The 24,474-nt window shown below is 37.2% G+C and overlaps 1 protein-coding gene across 8 annotated transcripts in view; it reads right to left on the bottom strand.

The window, feature by feature from the left end:
- ZNF280D (zinc finger protein 280D) overlaps positions 1–24,474 on the bottom strand; it is an 81,873-nt gene that overhangs the window by 23,140 nt on the left and 34,259 nt on the right. For all 8 annotated transcript variants that reach the window (XR_012641280.1, XM_074966285.1, XM_074966287.1 and 5 more), the window contains 10 exons: positions 18,887–19,004; positions 13,672–13,839; positions 11,909–12,018; positions 10,092–10,321; positions 6,091–6,248; positions 5,420–5,520; positions 5,164–5,310; positions 4,337–4,471; positions 2,002–2,249; positions 551–691 (listed from right to left, as the gene is read on the bottom strand). Coding sequence is in view for 7 of the 8 variants with exons in the window: in XM_074966285.1 (XP_074822386.1) it covers positions 551–691; positions 2,002–2,249; positions 4,337–4,471; positions 5,164–5,310; positions 5,420–5,520; positions 6,091–6,248; positions 10,092–10,321; positions 11,909–12,018; positions 13,672–13,839; positions 18,887–19,004 (1,556 nt within the window). In the remaining variant the exon portion in view is untranslated. The remainder of the gene's footprint in view (positions 1–550; positions 692–2,001; positions 2,250–4,336; positions 4,472–5,163; positions 5,311–5,419; positions 5,521–6,090; positions 6,249–10,091; positions 10,322–11,908; positions 12,019–13,671; positions 13,840–18,886; positions 19,005–24,474) is intronic.

The following is a 24,474-nucleotide window of genomic DNA, read 5'->3' as shown; positions in this document are numbered from 1 at the left end:
AGAGAACATCTCATTATATAGCACTGCATACGTTTAAAGCACAGATCCCATAGACTTCAGTTGTAGCTGTCACTGAACTGCACTTCTTCAATTCAAACACTAAGGTCTCAAGGTGGGTGGCTAGAAAATGAGGAACAAATCATTACTGACCACCTGTGAAAAATTTGGTTTAAGTTACTTGCCCAACCTCACATAAGAATTCTGTGGCAGAGGCAGGGATAGAACCCAGTTCTGCAGGGTGTCATTTCACTGCCTCAGCCACGAGACCATTTTTTCTCTTCCTGCAATACCATGCTTCACTCTATACACAGGGTCCTTATAGTCTGAGTTTTTTTGTTTTTTTTTTAATAGCAAGTACCAGTGCAGTGGATTTAGCCACACATCTGTCATTAACATTGCTTTGAAAATCTAAGCCTATAGTTTTCCTCAGTCCTATGAAACAAATACAAGATACAGCTCACAGGAAGAGTTAACATAATTTTATATAGGTTTAAGAAAAATATTTTAAAATAACCATGACTATAATTATAAAAATTTGAAGAGTTCTCACCTCATCATGTGATTCACATAGGCTTTGCTACAGCTAGTATTGTATCTGCATAAGCTGCAATGGACATATGCTGGAAAGTGACTTGCAAAATCTTTTATTTCTGAGTAACATTCAATGCATTTATGAACTCCCAAACGATACCTAATAGTAATACAAATGAAGCAAATACTGTTAGTGTTAATATATTAAGGGGACGTACTTAATATACTTAAAAGGTCTTATTTTAAAGCCCCAACACCATTGCTTTGACAAGTAAAAAGAGGGTCTTTTTAACAATGTATTGACTAACATGATTTTAAACACCACTTAGTACCTACTGTAGACAGTTTAACACCTTTTAAAAATGTTAGCTGGTCATGGTAGAGCCTATATACTAAGTACTGTTTAAATTCGTATTAGCGCATACTTCTTAAAAAAACACTCAAGAACATTTTCCCCCCTCTAATTACAGTGTGTCATTAATGATCTTAAAACTTACTCAGTGGTTATCTGCAAAGGACTTTTAAATAAAGTTATTTGCCTGCTTTTTGCTTCTCTAAGCTGTGTGGAAAAGGACTGGGGATCTCCTCTCAGATACCTTCCCATCCCATCCACCCTCAAAATACCCCACAAACTTTACAGAAAAATTAAATGAAGAAAGTTAAGTCTGATCCTCCATAATTTTGTTGGAGGCCCAGTTGGATGTCCTGAAGCACATTTATTGTGAGGTTTAGTACCTCAATTGAAGAAGCAGGATTGTTAATCTTTAGCAAAGGCATTCTGTATCCAAAATGTTATTCACTGAAGTTAAATAGCTATTAAAAAAAAGTTTTATACAATCAAACTAAAGATCCTTTCTCTTCTCAATAGCTTAGCTTTCAATCTCTTGACTCTTCTGGAACAATTTCATTACATCTCCAGTCACCAGAGTGCCTTCTAGGACAGACAAGACCTGAATTCCTAATTTTAAAAATAAACAGGAAAAACAAACAAACAAAACCTTAAAAACCCTACAAACAAAATGATTTCTTTTTAACCTCATAAAGAAGCTAAAAGGAACACAAGCACAGCTGTATTTCCCTTTGCAGGTCATCTTTAGCAGACTCTGCCTGGAGACTCAATATTTCAACAAAATATGATTTTGTACAGTGACCCAGTGAAAAGTCTCAATTTTGTAGGAAATTAGTACTTTCCACATCATCTGTCCTGCTCTTCCATTGCCAGGAAGTCTGTTGTTAACAAAACAACAAATCACATGGGGAAGAATAAAGATAAAAATAATATCAAGATATTGGTATGCAAATATCAAGATACTAGCGTCTTTCTTATGAACCTGCTCTCCCTGCCAAACTCAACCACGTCACAAATCCCCTGTGTTCCAAAAAGCTTTATCTTCATGAACTGATCTTTGCCTACTTTTTGTAAGTATGTTCAAAATATACTTTAGAACAGTATTAACTGAAAGATTTTACCTTAGATTATGCAATGCTGTATTGGCAACTTTTTTTTTTTTTTTGCTGCTGCTGCTGCTAGTAAATGTGTTTTGCTTCTTCTGTATAGTTGATGATTTTAATTTTGATTTATTTGTATTAGATTTGTTGTGATTTTTAGTGTTGGTATTTTTAGTTTTGGGAGATAACTGAAATGTGGAGGTGCTTGTGCTAAAAGATGTGGCAGACGTTCCAGATTGAAGAGGTCCAACAGAAGCTCGAATAGTAACCTAGGAACATGAAATAATATGGGCACTTTATTTTTATAACACTGTGAAAATTAATGATACTAATTAGAGTTATATTTAAAAATTTTTGAAACTCCTGTTTCTATAACTCAGGCAAGTCTTTCATTTGCCTTGTATATTTTGGTCATATCCCTGTAGTATAAAACAAAACAAATAGAGCAGTTTACTGTCAGGAAAATTTTGCTTCACATGGAACACAAATATAAAGAACCTATTCAATAAGACACGTTGAAAAATATGACTTACAACTGACACAGAACAGAAGCTATACCCCAAATAGTTTACCGATTTTCAGCAAAAAAAGGGGGCATCCAATAAGTAACAGAGCAGAAAATTCTAAAGTACGCAAGCAGAACATCTACTACTTAGTCTTAAACCCATGAAATCTTTGGATAATTGAGTGTGTTATCACAGAAGACTGAAGTCTGACCTGAGAGTTTACTGGAAAAAAAAAAGTACTTCATAATTTGCAAAGCAGTTGCCACAATTACGAGTTCTCCTACAGGGATTGAAATGACAGTGTGGTCCAGCTGGTCAGCTTCCAACAGACCAGCTACTTCACAGACCTGCCAAGTCCATAGGTTTTCCTCATAGGACTATAGATCTCAAACCCTCTTAGAAGTCTGTAGGAAAAAACCCTAGTTTACAGGGAAATCTTGTGCTGATTGGCTACTTGTCATTCTATTTTTTCCCATGAGGAAGGGCAACCAGGTGACGTGATGATCCACATGCTGATGAACAGCAAGGTTCCCTCAGCACAGATAGCAAGAGCAGCTCTCCTCATCTCCCTTCAAACATGGGTCTGGAAACCTCTTAGGGCATGGCTACACTTGAAGATGTAGAGTGCATTGAGTAAAATCAGCCTTTGTAGAGCACAGTAGGGAAAGCACTGCAGTCTGTCCACACTGCCCGCTTCCAGCGCATTGGCAGGGCCTCATTTGCGGCACTTGCAGCAGCATTCGGCCTGGTGCATTATGGGCAGCTATCCCAGCATGCAAATGACTGCAACAAGCTTTTCAAATGGGGGGGGGGGAGGGGTGGTGTGTGACAGGGAACATGTTGTGTGTATGTGGGGGGAGAGTGAGTGGTTTTGGGGGGGGGGCTGAGAGCATGTCAGCAGCAGACTCTCCTCCCCTCCCCCCCTCTCTCTCACACACACAGCATTCCACACTAATGGTTGCTTTGTCTCGGAGCAGATAAGCATGTTGGCTGTCAGAAACGGAGCTTTCAAAGTGCATATCCGCATTCCTACAGTGATTCAAAAACAATGACAAGAGTGGCCACTTGACTTAAGGAGATTATGGGACGTTTCCGGAGGCTGATCAGAGCACAGTAATGCAACACCTCGTCCACACTGGCGCCGCGGTGCTCCAGTGGGGGCACAGCAAACATTATTCTACTAGCCGAGGTGGAGTATCAGCAGCGCTGTAGCAGCGGAGTCAGAGCGCTCTATGTACCTTGCCAGTGTGGACAGGTAATGAGCTCGTGTGCCTGGGGCTCCTTAATTGCGCTGTAACTCGCAAGCATAGCCAAGCCCTTCTCGATCTCAGTGCTCAGGTGAAAGTGCTAACTAGGGAGCAGCAACTTTTGCCCCCTTGCTGGCTGCTGCTCTTCCCCAGCATGGCCCCGTACGTTGAGAAAGTGTCAGATATTCTCAACCACTGATCACACCCTCTCTATAGCCAATATGCTAAAGCCGTCGCTTTTCTCCAAGAAACTGAGGGGGGAAGAGAAGGGAAAAAACAGGACCTTCAACTCAGGAAAGCAGCAGGACAGCCTTCTTCTAAAAAGTGGGAGTGCAGCTATTATCAACTGTGTGTATTGGGGTGCACAGACATGTACGGGGAAAGTACAGTCTTGTATAAATTATGAAGACGGGAGGCAGAATGAAATAATCTGCTTTGAGGGATGGTATAAAACTGAATGCTTTGAGCAGGGAAGATTCCCTCCTTTCCCAACTCCTCAGTATCTCCCACCTAAAACCCAGTCCTCCTCTCTAAGAAGGCTCTCTCCATTTCTCTGCCCAGGTAACTTTCTTTTTTTCTCTTTTATATGAAGAAAGAACTTACTTTAGTTCCAGGAGGCAATCCCTCTAATTGCTTAGGTTTCCTGAACGTCCGGTGATGCTGAGTCTTGTGATCCATTTTTTCTTTGCATGTCAAAAATTGCAATCTGCACTTAGTACAACGGTATATTCCTTTTTTCTTTTAAAAATGGAAGACAATTTACAATAAGCAGGAATCTTCTGATGAACTGAAACTGCCATTCTAGCATGTCTCAAGCAATAATGACCTAAATCTTATTTTAACAAGTCACTCTTAATAATCCTAAAACCAATAATACTGTATAACAAACAATAAAATGAACATGTGTACAGTGCTTTAAAATGCAAAACAATACATAAGCACAATGTATCAGTAGCATCTAGGTTACCAATTAATGAAATTACAAATAAAAGATAACTATAATCCTGCATCTGGTTTCACAAGAGCGAGTGTTTTGTCACTGATTTCAGGAGGATGTCAGTATGACATATCTAAGCAACGAAATGACACGTGTATTCTTTCATAGAATGTGCAGAGGTTTTTTAATATTATTGCTAACGCAAGTTACACAAAACTCCTAATACATCAATATACTGGGGAGATCTACCAATGGAATCCAATAGTTCACTTAAAAGAATTCAAAAGAAATGGTCCAAAGCTTTATACAATAAATATTTTTCTTTATTAGTATATTTATGTTCAGTATTTTAAAACATAACTCTTCTCAATGGTCACACAACCAATAAGCTATTTTTATGGGGGAAGATATACATTAGCATATTACTAAGTTCAGTTTTGCTTTTTGGTCACATTTCTATATCATGAAGAGGCAAAAATTAACAGCTACTTACCTGATGCCTCATATAATGATGCATGTATGGTGCTCCAATTTTAATAACTTTGAGGCAAAATGGACAAAGCAAATGTTTTGTGTTTTCATGTACAGTTCTAAAATGGGTTTCTACATCTGAAAAAGCTGATGATCTGTAATTGCACACCTAGAAATAAAAGTGTAATTTAACCTCATGAGATCTTATGTTGACTTCTTTGCTGAAATTTTCTTAAGAAAAAAAAATAGGTGTTTTAATACTGAATACTCTGATGTACCTGGCAAACATATGGCATTTCACCTGGTTTATGATTGTCCTTCATATGTTGCAAAAGAACTTGCTCTGTTTCAAAGGATAATTCACAGATTTTACAAATAGCTGAAAAAGAATAGAAAATAGTCAAAAATGTATTAATTGGAGTTTGGGGGGAAAAAATACCGTATTGTGCGTGTGTAAACTTCTATGTGTATGTATATACATACATACATACATATAGATAGATATAGATATATATATATACACACACACACACACAGACACTGAAATTTATACATATAGAAGTATTAAATATAAAGACGAGACAAACTGCAGATTAATTTTGCTTCTGAAACTTGCTTCAAGAGTCTGCAGTCTGGATTTCCTGGTGTGATGCAAGAAATACAAGAAATCTGGCAATGGAGAGCCCAATCCTATTAATTTTTGTTGTTTTTAAACCCAGACTGAAACACTAATCTTTCAAACAACTAATCTGAACAAAAGCTGGTAACTAAACATGGTAACTAAAAGCAGATAAACTGGCTGATCAACTACTCTCTAACCTCAGTACTTATTCTCCCCTTTAAAAACAAAAAAACAATGGTTTCCTGCATCTTTATTTGCAAGTTACAAATCAGCAAATAGCTAAAATTTTAAGAACACAATGATTAAACACAAAGAGAACAAACTTACTAGATGACTCATAAGGGGTGTGTGTACTTTCAATGTGGCACTGCAGCTGGAAAGGTGTGGGAAACTGACGATAACAGTGCTGGCAGGTGGTGTGGCTTTCCCAACTTTCACTGCTCTGCTTCTCGAGCTCTAAGTGGTGTTTCATGTGGTTCATAAACCTATTAAAGATAGTGAACAGGTGCACAAGCTAAGTTTAAACAAAAGACATACCTGACAAATTTGACATGAAGTATGTAAAGTGGAAAACACTGCTGAATAGGAGCACTTTTCAAGTGAATTGTAATGAGACTTATGGTTCTTATGATTTCTAAATTGTCAAAAATTTCATAAATGGAAGATACAAATAAAAAACAACCACCACCTTTCAACAGATTAACCGAAAGACATCCTGAACGTTGAATGAAAAACACACTATTATCTCAAATATACTCTGCAGTATAGGGAATCTATAGTATTGTGTCATATTTGATTATAGTCATGCCAGACTATGTCAGAGGGACAACGTGGGTGAGGTGATATTTTTATTGGACCAACTTCTGTTGGCGAGAGAAACATACTTTCAAGCTTACACAGAACTCTTCTTCAGGTCACCTTCAGGTATGGGGACCTGACAGTGACCTGAAAAAGAGCTCTTTGTCAGCTTGAAAGCATGTGTCTCTCATCAACAGAAGTTGGTGCAATAAAAAAATATTACCTCACCTACCTTGTCTCTCTAATATCTTGGTACCAATACAACAACAACACTGCATATAATGATATGTAGGATGCTTTCCAAATTTCAAGAAAGGACAGTCCCTGATACAAAGATCTTATAATCTAATGAAAGGGAAACAAATAAAACAAAATAAACAATCTTTACACAAGTCAACTCAATTCACTCCAAGCAGCATAGCAGAAGTGGGTTTTAAAGAGTGACTGAAACACGGACAGGGCAGAGGCCCTGCACAGGAAGATTATACCTTATATAAGGGATACCCTCCCCACAAGCATATTGTAGGAGTCATGTCCCTGAGTATGCTGCCATGAAACCTTCTGGAGTAATGGAGGGGCCATGTGCATGCCCCTAAAAGCCCACATTCCACAAACCAAAAAGTAAAAGTCATTCAACAGAACCATCCCATCCCCCTGAATTCCTCTCTACTTTCAGGAGCTTTATTTAGAGATCAGCTTTAAAGTACAGGGAGGAGGGTTGGTATGTTATTGTTTGTACATACAGCAGAATCTCAGAGTTATGAACACCAGAATGACCAGTCAATCACACACCTCATTTGGAACCAGAAGTACACAATCAGGCAACAGCAGAGACACCCCTACCTCCCCTCCCGAAAAAAAGCAAATACAATACAATACTGTATTAAACGTAAACTATTAAAAAAAGGAGGGGAGCAGTATTTTTCTTTTGCATAGTAAAGCTTGAAAGCTGAATTAAGTCAATGTTCAGTTGTAAACTTTTGAAAGAACAATAAAGTTTGTTCAGAGTTAGGAACAGTCAGGTCAGTTCTACAGAGTGATCTAGATCACTTCGTAAAGTGGCCTCACTTGAACAATCTGTCTTTTAATACAGCCAAATGCAAGGTCACATCTATAAACAAAAAAATGTAGGTCACAGTTGCAGATAGGGGGACTGTATTTTGGAAAGCCTGTTTCTGAAAAATCATCATGATGCATAACCAATTGAACATGAACTCCCAGTGTGATGCGGTTAAGACCACTAACAAGATCCCTGGATGTATAAGCAGGGGAATATTGAGTAGAAATAGGCAGGTGATATTACTACTGGATAATACTTGCATGAGCCCATTACTGAAATACTGCATCTAGCTCTGGTCCACACTTGAAAATGGATGTTGACAAGATGGAAAGGACTCAGAAAAGAGCTACAAGAACGATTCAAGGTGTGGAAAACCTGTATTACAGTAAGAGATGAAAGAAGCTCAATCTATGTAGTTTATCCAAGAAAAGGTTAAGAGATGACTTGATTATAGTCTATAACAACATACAAGGGGAGAAGATTTCTGACACTACAGTGCTCTTTAATCTAGCAGATAAAGGCATAACAAGATCCCATGGCTGGAAACGAAAATAGATAAATTCTGATTAGATAGTAAAATGCAAATTTTTACAGTGAGAATTGTTAACCTCTGGAAAAGCTTGCCTATGGATGTGGCAGACCCACACGTTTAATGATGGCACCAGCATGCTCTGAAACAGAGATTCCCTTTGTACCAATGGCTCATCCACAAAGTGGTAAGAGGAAAACAGTTCTCGAGAAAATTTCTCAGGCACCAATCCAACAGATCCTACAGGAGAGTAGCTGGGGCACAACATTAATGTCATCGGATATCATGTCCACCAGAGTCTGCAGAAGGTGAAGGTTTCTGGTGCTTTAGCTATGCAACTTCAGGAAATTAGCTGCATTTTTGACCAACTAGAGAGTCAATGTCAAGGCAGCACTCTTTAGACCTGTACAATAGTAATACAAATAACAAGGCGGCTTGATGGTGGTTCAGGCACCAGGGTCACACAAATCAATTATTAAAACAGAAAATTTAATAAGGAATAACGAAGGGTTACAGGACAGAGTCAACAAGAGAATACTGGCAACTTCTGACTAACATGAATCAAGAGATAATAAGGAGAGTAGCAGTCAGCAACAGAGGTGAGTTGACAGTGACAGGATACTTGCTTGACTGATCGGAATGACGACTAGGAAGAGTCTAGAAAGGCCTGAATACTGGTGATTGGAGGGCACAGCTACCAGTACCTCTGAGGACCAAGTAACTTTGAGAGCTAAGGGAATGTTAGACTGTTTCATGCTAAAAGCCCCAAGAAGAGGAATCCATAAGCTAGTGTATCTTTGTAAGAGACCCAGTATGTTCACTTAAAAGAAAATAATCTACTAAAATATTTTGTCACCCATTAGTATAAATCAACTAAACAAAGTATTAAATATTGTACACTAACAATATCTTTTTAAAATGAAAATATTCTTATATGTAATACTACTACTTATAGACTATTTCCAAGATGAGCTAAAAGAGAGGCTCTTATTTTTATAGCAAAATTATTATGCACAGAAAAAGACAAACAACTTTCTTCAACCCACATCAAATACTGTTTACAGTTTTTAAAGATAAATGAAAGGAAGGAAATGCCATAGCCAACAGCAACTACCAAATCATGAGAGCAAACCCTTTGAAGTTCTGACAGCATACAATATTTTCCAGGGGCTTAAAAGATAAATTACTTGTAGTTGTATTTGTGACTTAGTTTTTAAGTGTGTGTAATAGCAATTTTAATGCCTGCAATTATAAGAACCTTTTGTTTTATTGAATGATATGGGTTTAATGTTATCACAAGCCTGTTCATTTTAAACTTGCAGACTGTGCCCTTTGAAGGCCCAGTCCATTTTTCAGTTTTACATTCTGCTACATCAGCTTCCCTTACAGGCGTCTTATGAAAAAGAACTACGACCTTAACTGCCAAAGCAATTGTGATACAAACTGGCCTACCTACTGAAACAGCTTATGAAAGCTTTTTGTTGCATTTGAAAGTAAAGTTATTCCATCAAAAGAACAGTTTTAAAACTGGTTACACCACTACCAATTACTCATCATGGACCCCTAAAGGGAATTATACTGAAATCTACTGTTAATGTCATCAATCTGGAGGGCAAATTGTAAAAAGGTAATATATGTTGCTCTTTCAACTTCCATACTACCACAACCAGACTCATTAAAGCATACAATACTCTTTATCTTGGAGGTATTAAAATTAGCCATTCTAATTTGTACAAAATTTAAGTTCCAAACATACGCATGTAGTGAAAAATGAATTAAGTTTTACTTTACACTGAAGTAACTGTATAGCATTCATTTTCAAGTCATATACATAAAATGCATCATTACATTCCAGATACAATTGTGACTGCATGACTTTTAATTTTGTTTTTGTTACTAATGTGTAGTATCTAGCAGTTACAGCAGTGAATGTTTAGATACCTTATGTTATTTTTAAGAACTTTCAAACAGCTGAAGCACTTAAAAGTTGTATGAGTCTTCTGTTCCTGTTGTACCCGCTGGACATCACCTTCATGCTTTCCATAATAAAAGTCATTAACTAACATGATCAATTTTCCTTTCTCAGATTCAGCAGTCTTTCTTGGTGTATTTGAACATTCTGTTTTGGACGTTCCCAGAAAGAAGTTATTTACCATATCTGGACAACAATACTGAAAAAGAGACACACGTCTAAGTTACCAAATTGCACTAAAAATGCTAGCCTTGCTATACCTGCATTTCTATTTCCATTACTTTGGGAGATGTTCTCACTTTGCTCTTACCTATGTCTATTCTGGATGGTATCTGCTCTTGTGTTATTGCAAATACAAAAATATATAAGGATAGGATTTAGACAATTAAAACACCGAGTATTTTAACATACTGACAAAGGGTTTTTTCTTTTATGTTAATATGACTACCATAAATCACAAGGCAGAATTATTACCTCGTTTTATATGTTGATTAAAAAATATTCTGAAATGTACAGCACAATTCAAATGTATCCAATCTTCATTTTATTAACTAGGAAACTATTCTCCCTCCTAACATTAAATTTAAGCTGAGTAAAACAGATGCTTTGTTAAACAAAATATTAGTAAGCATGAGTTTGTTGACAACTATGAAGAAAGCTGTATTTACTGTTTTTAAATTTGATTGTCTCCTAAAAATATCTGTATACATAAAACACTAATGTGATGAATTGATTAGAGCAGATAATTGATAATAAAGACATCAGTATTCTTTCCATAGTCTAAATTCATTCATGGAGCTGGGAAAGTCATCTACCATCCATGGCCTCTGCTTCCCTATCTAAAACAGATATAATGTTTACACATCTAACAGTAGTATTGCAAAACAATGTTTAGAAAGAACTTTTGAGTTCCTCAGATAGAAGGCGCTATATTGCTGTCCAACAGTAAACAAAACTGGAATGCTTCAGAGGCCAACTTTTGCTAAACAACATGCCTTGCTGCATAGTACTAACTTCTCTGACCCCAGTTTGTGATAAGCTCATTTACTGCTGCAGGTGAAATGACAGTCCTTGACATATTTATCCCACTAGGTTAACTAAAGATGTATTTTATTCATAAAAATGTGTAGGTTAATAAAACCAAACAAACCCACTTTCCTCAACAGTACCTTTCAGCACTAAACTCTCCAAATGAACTTTACTTTTCTCTAACAAAATGATCACGAATGGATCAAAATTGAAAAGGTGTAATTGAGTATGTATACATTTCTGAGAGGAGGAGCAGAAAAGAGTAATTTTCTCTCCTTTGTAAACAGCATTTTTTTTTTTTTGGCACTGTTTCTGGCCCATGAAGGAGGTCATATTTTGCCTGTACAAACAGTAATTTGTAGGCATTTAGGGTTAAATTCTTCAAGAGCCTGAACTCCTATTGCATGGGAGTTGAGGATCTCAACACTATACATGAGGTGCTAAGACCCTCACGGAACTGGGCTACACATGATGAGGTTTTTATTTTCACATGACTGAGCAAGTGTGCACCTTTCAAAAGGTAGGGGAACAATGAAAAAACAGGTGAAAATTAATCTCATTTTGTTAATTTCTTTTTCATTCTTCTTTGCTCATGGGTGTGAAAAACATGCAGCACCTCACAGAACTGGGCCCATGGTGAAAATATCCAGAGTGCAGAATATCTGTAACTTGTCATAAAAATGTGGTCCTTGTTTTACAACTTTGCTTAATCCCAAAATGTTTATAATTACTTTTCACAAATACAAAAAACTTTTACCTTCATGTGATTTTTTAAAGGATCCATAAGATTGAAGTGAATATTGCATTTTGGACAAGCTCGTGGAAAAGGTGCTCCATTTTTAACATTGTTTGATGTAATATTAGTACCTGTAAAATGTGAAGTGTACATTAGGACTCCAAATCCACAGTCCATCACAACAGTAAATTATGACAAAACCTCTTAGAACCTCTTAGAAGTCCATGGCAATGGTGGCTGTAATTAAAGATTAATTCCAACCACCATTAAAATTACCCTTTCTTTTTGGTGACAACTTGCACACAGTATTACTGTATGTCCAGAAATACTCTAAGAGTGGAAGAGATAACAAGAGATAGATGATCTCCCTATCTAAGGTCCTCATGCAGAGCTACTGCAGTGATTTTAAGAACACAATAGCCCTGAAGTTAATATTTATTTTCTCTCTCCATTAATCTGGGCACAGTGTAGCACTTCAAATTTTTGTTTTCATTTTGCGAGCATCAATTCTTGGAGGAATGTATGTATTTTACACCATGATCTCAGCATCAACAGGACAGGATTTACCACTTCTGGAAAGGAGTTTCATCACTTGGCTATAGTGATGAGAGTACTGTTCGCTCTGCCTGGTAGTTGGAACCTAGGCCTATTCAGCTGCATCATTCGTGCTGACCTAAGATGTCTTTGAGGTTCATGGAGAATAAATGGGTATCTCAGGCACCTAGCCCCCCATTCATGAGAGAATAGTGTTTTCTCTTATTAACATAAAAATTGTTTGCCACCTGCTAATCAGTTTGTATTTAAATGTTGGAATAGCTCATCTTTAGTGACAATTGCTTATATCTGGGCTTAAGCTCTCTTGGAGCTACCAAAATCAGAGCCAGCTGCCTCTGTAGATGAAGTTCTCTCTTTGGCATACAGTCCTATCTAGGTAAGCAGTTTAGACAAAAGGAGGAATAAACACAGGAGAGGGTTTTTTTTTAAAAGAATACATATGAACTATTTGAGGTCAACTGTAATCTGCCAGACTATGACCAAAAGTCACAACGGTCAACACACCGCCTTATAAGAAGAACTGGGTAACATTATTCATTTTGGGAGGTGGAGGGGAGGCAAAAAATGAAGAACTGGGTCAACAAACATTTCATAAACTTACGTAGGTTTTGCCGAATTGTTTCAATGAACATGCTAATTTAAACACACCTAGAATTCATCTCCTTTTGTAGGGAGGGAGAAGCCATTTCAAACTAAATCAACAAAATTGCTATAAAGGATTTTTTCTTGGGGGAGGGGATTTCTGCAGCTGCAGCTCCAAAACAGGAAATTCTGCACTCAGAGAATCTTTGCAATCTTGGTTAATCTTTGAAAAAGGTACTAATTTGCTACTCAGTTCTTTATATATAGATTCTAAGGTAAGGTGATTTAACTCTGGGCCACTGAACTCTAAATATTCATATCTTCACAACTACTGAACCAGTTAACTTTATTCTTGGCTTGCTTTATAGACATCAATGAGACTCAAAACAAGCCAAGTCTGAAGACTAAATATACTGTAACATTTGTAATACTCCAGTGTGTATTATATAGAGTATTAGAAAAAAAACTCCTTATATAAAATGAGAACATCTTTTAAGGCATATGCACAAGGGGCAGGCAGAGCTGTTGAGTTAACTCTGCCTTAACTTTTGAGTGTTGATCGTTCAACTTTAACATTGCATTAGTGCTAGCTTTTTCCATGGAACAGATACATGGATTTAACAGCTAGACCATTTAATCTACCCTACCTTTTGAAGAAACATTTTGTGATGGTGTTACTGTTGGAGATTTAACTGAAGGTGATACAGTTGAATTGCTTCCAGCACCAACCTCATTAGGCTTGGCCTTTTTTGGAGTAACACTGTTGGCTTCAGAAGTAGCTGGACGCTTAGACACAAAACCACTCTCATTCAGACCTATAGCGGTTTAAATTAAAGAACCTCAGTTTTTTCATAGTATATTACCAATCTCTTACTGATAACTACTTTTTAATGGACAAACAAGTCTAAACAAATAATAGTTATTAAAATCTCTCTACCCAATAAGCTGTTTATAAGTTAGAAAAATTATGTTTGGTTGAGTCAGCCATCAATACTTTGAAGTCAATGTGGTGTGAATGAGTAAGAAAATAGACTGAAGCCCCCTCATTTAAGACACCTCATATATTTGTTGCAGCCTACCTAAAGAACCTGCCTGGTCTTTCTGATCCCTCTTCATCTAGCACAGGCCTAATTTGCATGCCTAACCACAGATGGCTATAGTATTAGTCACTGCAATGCATACCATTTGGAAGTGCCTTTTCATTCTTCTCTTCAACAGAATCTCTCTCTCATCCCATGTTTTCCTCCCTTGCCTATAAAAATACTAAATATCAAAAGCAATTTTCAAATACATGTAGATCAATGGCCTGATTAAGTCCATTAGAAAAGCCGTGTGTCTTTTTTCCAGTGCCAAGTTGCCCTAAAGCCAGCATATCTGGCACTGGAAGATTTCCCCTGCATAGGAGAATCATCCAGTATCACCCACTCAACGCAGTGGTGAAACTAGGAAATAGAAGGCATGGTGGGGGAATCCCTACCTGCCAGTAGTGTGTTCCTGGCTGCCAGGACAGTTCCTGAGGACCACTGGGAACTAGAATAAATTAGACACCAGCTTTCAGACTGCTACAGTCTATACTGGGGACTGGACCAACAATAGAAACACTCCTGAAGTGGGCATGCAGGGTGAGAACAGAAAATAGGTCCTGTGCACTCCCTTCTCCACTCTCCAGCTGCATTAGCACTTCTTGGGTAGAACTGAGAATCTGTCCTCTAATCTTTCCTTACAAACAACGAAAGGACAGCCGATCTCATGTAGAATTGTTAAAGCGCTCACTTTTTCACAAAAAATGAAACTAGGACTTCACATGGCGACACCCACCTAAACTGCAATTTTGACTCACATTCATCACCACTTATACAAGAAGAGACCCGCTGCTGTAATAACTAGTTTTGTTAAAGTTATTGTGACTGTTGTGTGGATGCCAGTACAAAAATTGTATGTACTATTGTTGTAGCCATGTCAGCCCCAGGATATTACAGAGACACTGTGGGTCCAATATCTTCTATTGGACCGGCTTCTGTTGGTGAGGGAAAGAAACTATTGAGCTTACTTCAGCTCTTCAGGCCTGAAAAACGGCCTTCTTCACCAACAGAAGTTGGACCAATGAAAGATATTACCTCACCACCTTGTCTCTCCAATACAAAGAGCCTAATGCCTATTGAAACTGCCTTCATTATGCCCCATGTAAATGAGAATGTACTTAACTTTCAACTCAGACTTTTATACTTCACCAGCTTAAAAAGCTGTTTTGCAGTCATACTTTCTAATGATTCAAACCCAGTCACTTACTGAAGTGAACATGTTAAACATGCATTTTCCATTCAGTTTATGCAACTTTTGCCCAAGGTAATTAAAAATTGCTAAATCAGATCTGGGCTACTCACTGGGTATTATCTTTCTTTTAGTGCTTTTGTTTACTTATACATGCACTGCTAAGTGCGTGAGCTGCTTGCTGGGGCTTCCGTGCGTTGACTAGCAATGGCTGTTGTAGAGCTGGTACCAAATTTGTCTTCTTCTGTACCACTGAATTTACTTGTGCAACGGGCCTGTGAACAACAATGGATGTTGTTCTTGTAGATGTGACCATTAGATGTATTTGTATAATTGGCTATGCAGGTTGAACTGACTGAGTGGAACCTCCTATAAAATACCAATTTTTTCAAAGTCACGTGTGTCAGAGGAAAATCAAGTTTTAATATATTTTGTAATATTTCCTACCAATAAGGAATTATAAAAAAACCTTCTGATTTGTTCCAAGAAAAATAGACACCATTAAGAATTCTATATTCTCACATGGTTGCATGCAACTCCAATTATGTTCCTAGGAGTCACACAAACAGTAGGAGAGTACATATGCTCAAATTAGCATGGGATTGTTTTCTGTGGTGCTACATTGTAAGAGTCAAGTTAATTCTATTAAGTTGTCTCTTTTAGAATAGCCACTCTAAGAGTAGGAGAACTTGTTTACAATAATAGATAAGAACAGAATTCAAATGCACATTGAAGAACAGCTGCAGTTATACTGTGAAAAATACTATTTTAAACAAAGAAATTCCAAACACTGTAATAATCAGTAAAACTGGTTGCCAATCTGAAAACTAGGAAATTTGATAGGACAATCACCAATTTACATGGTCTCAACCTTGCAAACACTGACGAACATGCTTAACTTTTATTTCTATGAGACTACTCATAGTAGTAAAGTTAAGCACATTCATAAGAGATTGCAGGATGGGGACATAGGTCTGGCTTTAGGAGACCACTTAAGCACACAAGTCCCACTGAAGTCTGTGCTCAAAATTAAGCATGTGCTCAAGTGCTTTTCTGAATTGGAGAACAAAGTAGTTAGAGGTAATTACTAAGAGGCTTGTGAAATCTGAATCATCAATAGTCACCTGAGCAGGATAGCTACTCACTGTTTGATAATAAATACATATATTGGTGCAACACTTCTCACCCGTAGCCCAATCCTCCTCTCAGACCAATTTACACTGGTAAAATTCGAATGACTACAATGAGTTGCAATTTACACCAGTGTGAAGGAAGACTCAGGCCTACAGTTTTTATTTTGGGCTACAGATTTTTAACTTTAAAAAATAACACTTCAGAAAGAATCACACCACCTGCTTTTAACAGGTATGTATAAAGTATTTACTTTTGGCTATACCAAGATTTTCTATTTTAGCCAAAATATTAATTTTCAGCACTTGCTACCATGAACGATTCTAACTTGAGCTTCCCAGTATTCAATTCTGTAAATAATACAAGCAATACTAAATTTAAAAAAAAAAAATTCAAAGTGCCCTTATTATTAACAAGTGGAAAGTATTTACTCCCTTTCCCCCACACACATAATAGATTAAAACAATCTGTACACAAAATTATTTTAAGCTTGTTCTGGGTCTTGAACAATTTACAATCAGTAAATTGTCTCCCTGTAACTGATTTTTGTTTAATTATCTAAGATTATTTCCGATAAAGGTGAATGTTAATAATTCTTATGAATTAACATGAAAACTCCTGATATTTCCTGATAAGTCCTCGGTGTACTTGATTTTAACTATGTTTTCTAAAAACGTGAGTCAGGATTTCTCCAGAATTCTTGGCAAACAGGCAGGCTTGAATGCTAAAAACTTCCTGCTGCCTTTCCCTCACTTGCATTAAAGGTTTTGGTGTTGTGGAGCTCACATGTGATATGAAACTGAACACCTATTTGTGTTGGCTCTCAGGTCCTTACTACCGCACACACGGTTCTCAATTTAGTCAACCCAGCTCAGTCCTACTTTTGCTTACTAGCTCAATAAGTATTCCTCTCAGCCTATCAATTTCCTTTGCCTGTTGCTTAATTTTCTCCAGCAGGCTTTCCTTGCTACATTTTATTTCACTCTATTACACTCTCCTTCTGTTTCTAAAAGGGGCAAAAAGCAGTTTTGTTCTCAATAATTTAAATAAGCAACGTTAAGTTCTTCTTTTAATTTTTAAATCCAACACAGACCACACACCTACTTACATACCTAGTATGAACTGCATGACACCTCAATTCACAGTCATTTAAGGGCTCAGTCCTTGAAGGTGCAGAGCACTCTGGCTCCAATCCAGCAAAGCACATAGGCATGCGCGTAACTTTTCAGTTTCCCACTGACGTCAATGAAACTGCTCAAGTGCTTAAAGTTAAGCACCTGCTTAAGAGCTTTGCTGGATAAGACTACAATGCTGAACACTTGATAAAGTAGGTAAGTGCCTGATCTTGCCAAGAGCTACTTCAGCCACCTTCACCCCAGCTAGAATAAGTCACAGAAAAAGGGAGGGGTAGGAGTGGAGAAGACTATACCAATAAGCGTGTGTGGATAACTACTGGAAAAATCACACCCTTCACTCATTTGGGAACAGATGGAGGATGAGCGAGAGAGTGCCCCATTTAAAGTTTTATGAAACCACCACCTCCCCGACAAGAATTGGTTAGATTTTCATCTGACTCCTTCTGCTTCACACAGCACTTCTGTTTTAGTCCTCCATCTTGTAGAAGGATCAGAAAAACTGTCAATTATATTTCATTATAGGTTGAATTATAGGCTGACCAACAATTAAGTTTGTCATTCAATTACCACAAAAATGCAATTCTTCATAACTGACACTTGAAGTTTAAATTTCCAGCACACACTTATTTATTCTAAAATGTAATTTAACTTTAGATGTTCTAATCAGTATTTCAAATAAATACAAATTTTCTTCAGCCAAAACAACAGTTTCTGCAGCTAAAAATAATAATATTTTTTTAAAAAATAAAAAATATGTTAGAGGCTCATGACAAGCATTCTTTCCCCTCCCCAGTTTCTCAGAACAGATCCCTTTGATCTGTCTACTCCAATTGCTATATATAGCAATCAGGAAACAAAGAATGACATCTAGGGAATCCACTGAGCAGACTCAGGAAGTTGTTCCATGGGCTCTCACTGGCTGATTGACAGACACTTTTATTGATGTCATCCAGAGAGAACTGCATATACTGCAAATGAGCCTTTGCCTGCCAAAAAAGTCATTTCAGTGAGTCTGGCAGTAATTTTTTTTTTATATAGACAGACAAAAATCACAAGCACATATTGATTGAGGTCATCGTGTAACATGTGTGAGCTCACAAGAGCAAGACTTTATTGGAAAGTATATTTTAAGTGCAATGCTCCAAATCTTGCTTCGTCACATGGACACCAATACTATTATTTTACAAACACTAAAACTATCCTGTGTTCTGAAACCTCTATTAAAATTATAACCCAAACATAAAACACTCTATACTTGTATTTCTTTCTTTCTTTTTTTTTTTTTTTTTAAAAAAAGCTTTTACTAACATACACTCACACTCACCTGTCATAGTCACTGCTGCTCCACTCTGGTAGTGAGGAACTCCTGACTTCTGTCTCAAGCCGAACAGTATGCCCGAAGTATTATTTGGTACAGCTTGTGGAGAACTCGCAATATAACCCTGATAAGCCATTTTGAAAAGGAGGGAGGAGGGGAAAATTGGGACTTAATCTTTATAAAGCATTTTGAAATTTGCATACAAAAAAAACCAATATACAAATGCAAGTTACAGTATCATATGCTTGTTTTTTGTAACTACAATTGGATTCAGGTAATTTAAATGCTCATTATGTAAATACTGAAGTTATAATTACCATCTGCCAAAATAATAATATAAATTCTTTTAAAACAATTAAAACCTGGTTTGGTTCATCTGTGGTTGATTTAGAGAGAGAGAGAGAGAGAGAGAGTGTGCGCGCGCGCGCACCAGAATGGCAAGTTCTGTACGTTTTAGAGGAAGTATGCATACTACTAATTTATTTATCGGAATAAAAACAGAGTTTATTTTACTAGCTGATTTATCCTAAATCTGCTAGTGTTTCTAATTAAGAGGATTTTTTTCTCTAAGCATTTGCCCACTTTCAATTTAAATTCAGAGACTTTACTCATTATTTACGAAGCTAGCTAACTGCATTTTAAAGGATAGAAATCAGAACCCAATGTCAACTCACAGTAAATAGGAACTTCTTAATACAAACAGAGCAAGATCAGTTATTCTGTTTTTTCTAAGTGCCACCTGCTCAAGCATCAATTCAAGCCAAGATTTAACTGAAGGTGATATAGTTGAATTGCTTCCAGCACCAACCTCATTAGCCAAGATTCAGAAGCCATAATCAGTACTTAGGTAAGGCAAATTATTTTGTGATAATAAAAGAAGGATCAATATATCATTAATATTTTTATAGTGAGCTACGCAGTAGTGAAGTCAGTTTAGAGCATTCCAGAAAAGAGCTAATTGTCAATGATTAATGAAAACCATGAAAATTTCCAGGTGAAGACAACTCATGACACACATAATTTTAGGGTCTTCTTGCAGTTTTTATCCCTTTTCCAGAGCTGAAGTTCTCATTTAAAGTATATGCCTTCCTAGTACCAAATATAACCTTCAAAATAGAAACTGTGTTTGTGGCTGCATATTCAACAACATAAAAACCTACACACCTTAATTCTTCCCAGTGCATTATTTCTGAAGCCAACAATAACCACTGAAATTCTAAATGTCTTCTCAGTTATATACCAGAAGCATTCACAAAGTAAACTGGTCTTAAAATGTTCACATGGTACCTGCCATGTCACAAGTGCCAATTCATTCAAATGGCCATTCCACACAAAAACTTTATGTAGCATATATGCAATTTCCAGAAGCAGCATAACAAATTAAGAACAACCAGATGATAGAGCTGGGTTCATTTTTAGTTTTAACTTAACGGCAATGTTAAAAAAAAAAAAAGGCCAAAACCCAAATCCAAGCTTGTCCTCAACTCTTCCCTATCAAGAACTGACTGATTTTATTTCCCTTTCTCAGCATACCAGTTTCATGTAGATACCTAGATGTATTTTTTCCCCTAGCACACAGAGTATTTTTTAAAAAAACAGTTCCTTTAAAAAGAAAAGAAGCCAAAGGCTCAAAGAGCAGAGTCCTAGTTAGCACTGGATTAAAACTGTGGGAGAATACAAGGCAAAATGAGAGCCTGGGTAAGAAGGCTTGCCACAACAAGAAGATCATCTGGAAAAGGCACATGACTTTGGTCCCATCTCTTTCCTCTAGTGACTTGTGCCAGCAGATTTGAAGTATGTTGAAGGTATCCACAAATGGATTCTTAGCAAACTGATTTCTCTCCTCTGATGATTTTTCCTCTACTGTGAAAAAATGTGTCCTCGTCACCCACTCCTCCAGCTTACATGATGAAACTGAAAACTTGACAATGATAACTCCGTTTTCCAAGTGACTTCACTATTCATCAAAATATTTCATAGGGTAGACCAGATTTTGATATAAAGACCTCATGAAACACGTCCCATTCACAGTTGTACCTTTCCATTCACAAGACAACCCTGTAGCAACTATAGCAATTGTTATATTTTTACTACCTATTTATACCACTACATTGATTAAGCCTGCTGAAAAGCAAGTCTACTCTGAAACCTGTAATTAACAATGCTAGAAACAAATATGACTTGTCTAGTTGAGGCCCCATCCAGTGCCAAGACAGATTTCAACAGAATAAGAGCACACATCTGTGGGAATCTTTTTTTGTAAATTCCTTCAATGCAGACCCTGAATGACTCAAAGGAAAAACCCCTCAAGTCTTCCTTTCCTCAAACCAACTCCTCATCCAACCTTACCAAATTGAGACTGATCTTTAACAGCAGCTCTGAAAAAAATGAAAAGTTATTCTTTTGGTTATGTTAAAAATATTACTAATGATTTGGGATTAGTTTTCAGAGTTCTTTGACCTGTTCATTATCAGCCTAAGCTTCAAGGAGGTGTGGAGGACTGTGCATACTGTCTACACTTGAAAGATGATGGGCCAGATCATGAGCTGATACAATAGCTCCATTGAAGTCTTTTATGTCCTAATACAAATCAACCATCTTAGTATGGTTCTATAGCCAACAAGGCTCTATAGCCACACTTCCAAAATGTTACTGCAGTTAGCACCATTATTTTGGAGAGAATTCAAGATGCTTTTGTTGGGATGAATGGTAGCACATGTACATTTCCCAGCACACAATGAAGTTATCTGGCCAGGGAGAATGTAAAAAGAGGTGAGATGGATATTCCTAGAGGCCATGATATCCTCTGAACTGCATGGTAGAATGACAACCTATGAAAACTCCATTTTCAAATGTTCTTTTTGCACAAACTGGTTCAGTCATTTCATATGCAGAATGAATCAATATCTTCCAATGCCTAGGAAGTCACAATCTCTGTTGGGTAGATACCTCAAAGCATGCTTTAAACACCAGTTTTATGACCTCAGCAAAAGGTCAGATGCAAGGTTGATATGAGTTCCTGCATCTGCAAATGCGAAGAACAATCACCAGAGTTTAATACATGTTGATGTTTACACTTATAATCCGTGTTTGTCATCTTGAGAACCTGATTTCAGCTAGGATCCCTGGCCACAACTTCTTAAAGTAAGACAATCTCTAGTCAGTGAAGAAACGGGACACACTGATACAAGTTAGTCAGAATATGCCTCTGCCTCATCACTGAGCCTGTTCTCTGACTTGCCCAAGAACTGAAAGGTCTTACTGGAACCAAACCTCCATCTCAAAACTTGACCATGGAGACAGGAAGACTCCCAAAACTAGTGTGCTATGGTTGGCATGTCTTTGAAGGAGATTATTACCCTCCCAACAATCCTTAGGAGTTTGGTCCAGTATAGCCATAAATCCCTTATCTCTCAAAGAGTTGGGACTACTGTTGTTAAGTAATTAGCTTTAGCCAATCCATTTTATCAGCTGTGCCCAAAAGGGGGTCTCACACCAAAAGCAATCTAATTGACAAATTGCTGAGAACTGAAAATTTTGAATCTGGATTCTTCCATAATGAATCTGCAAGGAATTCAACTACCCAACACAAACAGAACACTTTAATTGGTATCCTTGTCTAAAAGAAGACTTTATCCTAGACGGCTAAAGCGGGGGGGGGGGGGGGGGGAAGGAAACAGTAGATTTAGCAAATAATCTTAAGAAGGATACCAAATTTTCACATTTTAAAACGTTGATGCTAGCTACCTGCACTCAGATACTTTAATGGCGTAAGCAGATTTCCCATTCAACAGGGGAATCAGTCATTTGTTTTTTACACTGAAAGCGTAGTCCTCTCTCTCAGATTTCTAGTCATATAAGTCTAAGAAAGCTGTGACAACCACAGGTATCTGAATTTGTCTGGAATTTGGTTGCAGTGCCCATTACAATTTTCAGAAGTTGGATGAATGTGCTTTGCTACCTTGCATTTCCTCAGTAAAGTCCAAATTTTTAAAAAGTACTACTTTAAGTATCACCCTGCCCAGATGTCCTAACTTCAGTATATTTGAAGGAATGGTGCTCTTAGACTTGGGTACTAACTACAAATTCTTAGCAAACTTATTTCTCTCCTCTGATGATTTTTCCTCTACTGTGAAAAAATGTGACCTCTTTATCTCACTCATTGAGAATTTAACCTTCACCACTCAATCTCAGAAGGGTCTGTAGCAGTTTCATCCCTGTAGTTCTATCAGTTTGGGGTCCTCTGACTCCTCATGGGGAAGATGGTCTTAGTATCACTCAGGCACACTTCCTCCTTTTCAAAGAAGCAGCCACATTACAAGATATATATACTGACACTGCAACACATAGCTGCAGTGCATTACCATCTATATTTTCTTTCTAGGTTTGTTCATTATTAGAGAAAGAAAAATATTGTGGGAAGGGGTGAAAGGCATAAGCAACTATTGCTATGACAGTCCTTTGCAAAGCAACACACAAAAGAGAATTTGCAACAAAAAACTAGAGAAAAATATGCAGAAAGACTTAAGTGATGCTCTACCAGTAGCAAAACAAACAAAAAGTAAGCTATCAGTAGGGACAACCATTCTGTGGATACACAGAAATCCACAAATTCAGGGATTTAGGATCTCCAACAATTTTCTCACAAAAAAACAAACTTTTGTTATTTTGTTTCTCTGAAAACGTGTATGGAACCTTCCCAAGTTTACAATTTCCACTAAATTTTGAGTTTAGTAAATTTATACTAAATTCTCCCTCCCTGCATCTTGAAATAATATCTAGCAACACATTTTAAGATTAATACCAACAAGAGAGGAAAAAAACAAGTTTACCAAACACTACCACATATCTAGGGCCTGGTCTATACTACAGAGTTAGGTCGACGTAAGACAGCTTACATTAACCTAACCTTCTAAAATGTCACTCCCACTGATGTAACTCACCCACTACATTGACTTAATAACTCCACCCCCATGAGAGGCATAGAATCAATATCGATGTAGTTAGGTTGACGCAGTGTCAGTATAGATGCTGCGTTGCTTACATCGACAGCTGCTGCCTTTCAGAAGCCATCCCACAATGCCCCACACTGACAGTTAAATTGGTGCGAGTCCTCCTGGTGAGGACACACACCACCAAAACAAGGAGCGCAGCGTGAACACACAAAAGCAATTTAATTACCGCCATGGCTGTACATTGACATAACTTAGGTCATTTGTAGTGTAGACATACCCTAGGTATCACCTTGTTTGCAACTTTTTAAACTGGATATAAAATAATGGCGCTGCAAACTCTAGCATACATACTGAAGTCTATTGCATACACCCAGGCTACTGGACTACCAATTTGGTCACTCAGGCTATTTTCTCATTTTTCTACTTTTTTGTTCAAAAGCAGTAGTATTAAACATCCACTTCATTAAATTGCAGAATAATGTTAAAATGAAAATTTCAAATTAGCATTCCTGTAAGAATAAATTAAACAATGGAAAACACTGCAAAAGTTTTTAAAAAAATATGAGTAATTAATTATTTTTACAATTACAACGTATAGAGAATCAAAATTTTACTAAAGCCCAGATCCTGCAAACACTT

Source organism: Natator depressus, chromosome 10 (assembly GCF_965152275.1).
Source record: "Natator depressus isolate rNatDep1 chromosome 10, rNatDep2.hap1, whole genome shotgun sequence".
Lineage (NCBI taxonomy): Eukaryota > Metazoa > Chordata > Testudines > Cheloniidae > Natator > Natator depressus.
Note: the sequence above shows the minus strand (reverse complement) of the source record. Positions and strands in the feature narration are given on the sequence as shown.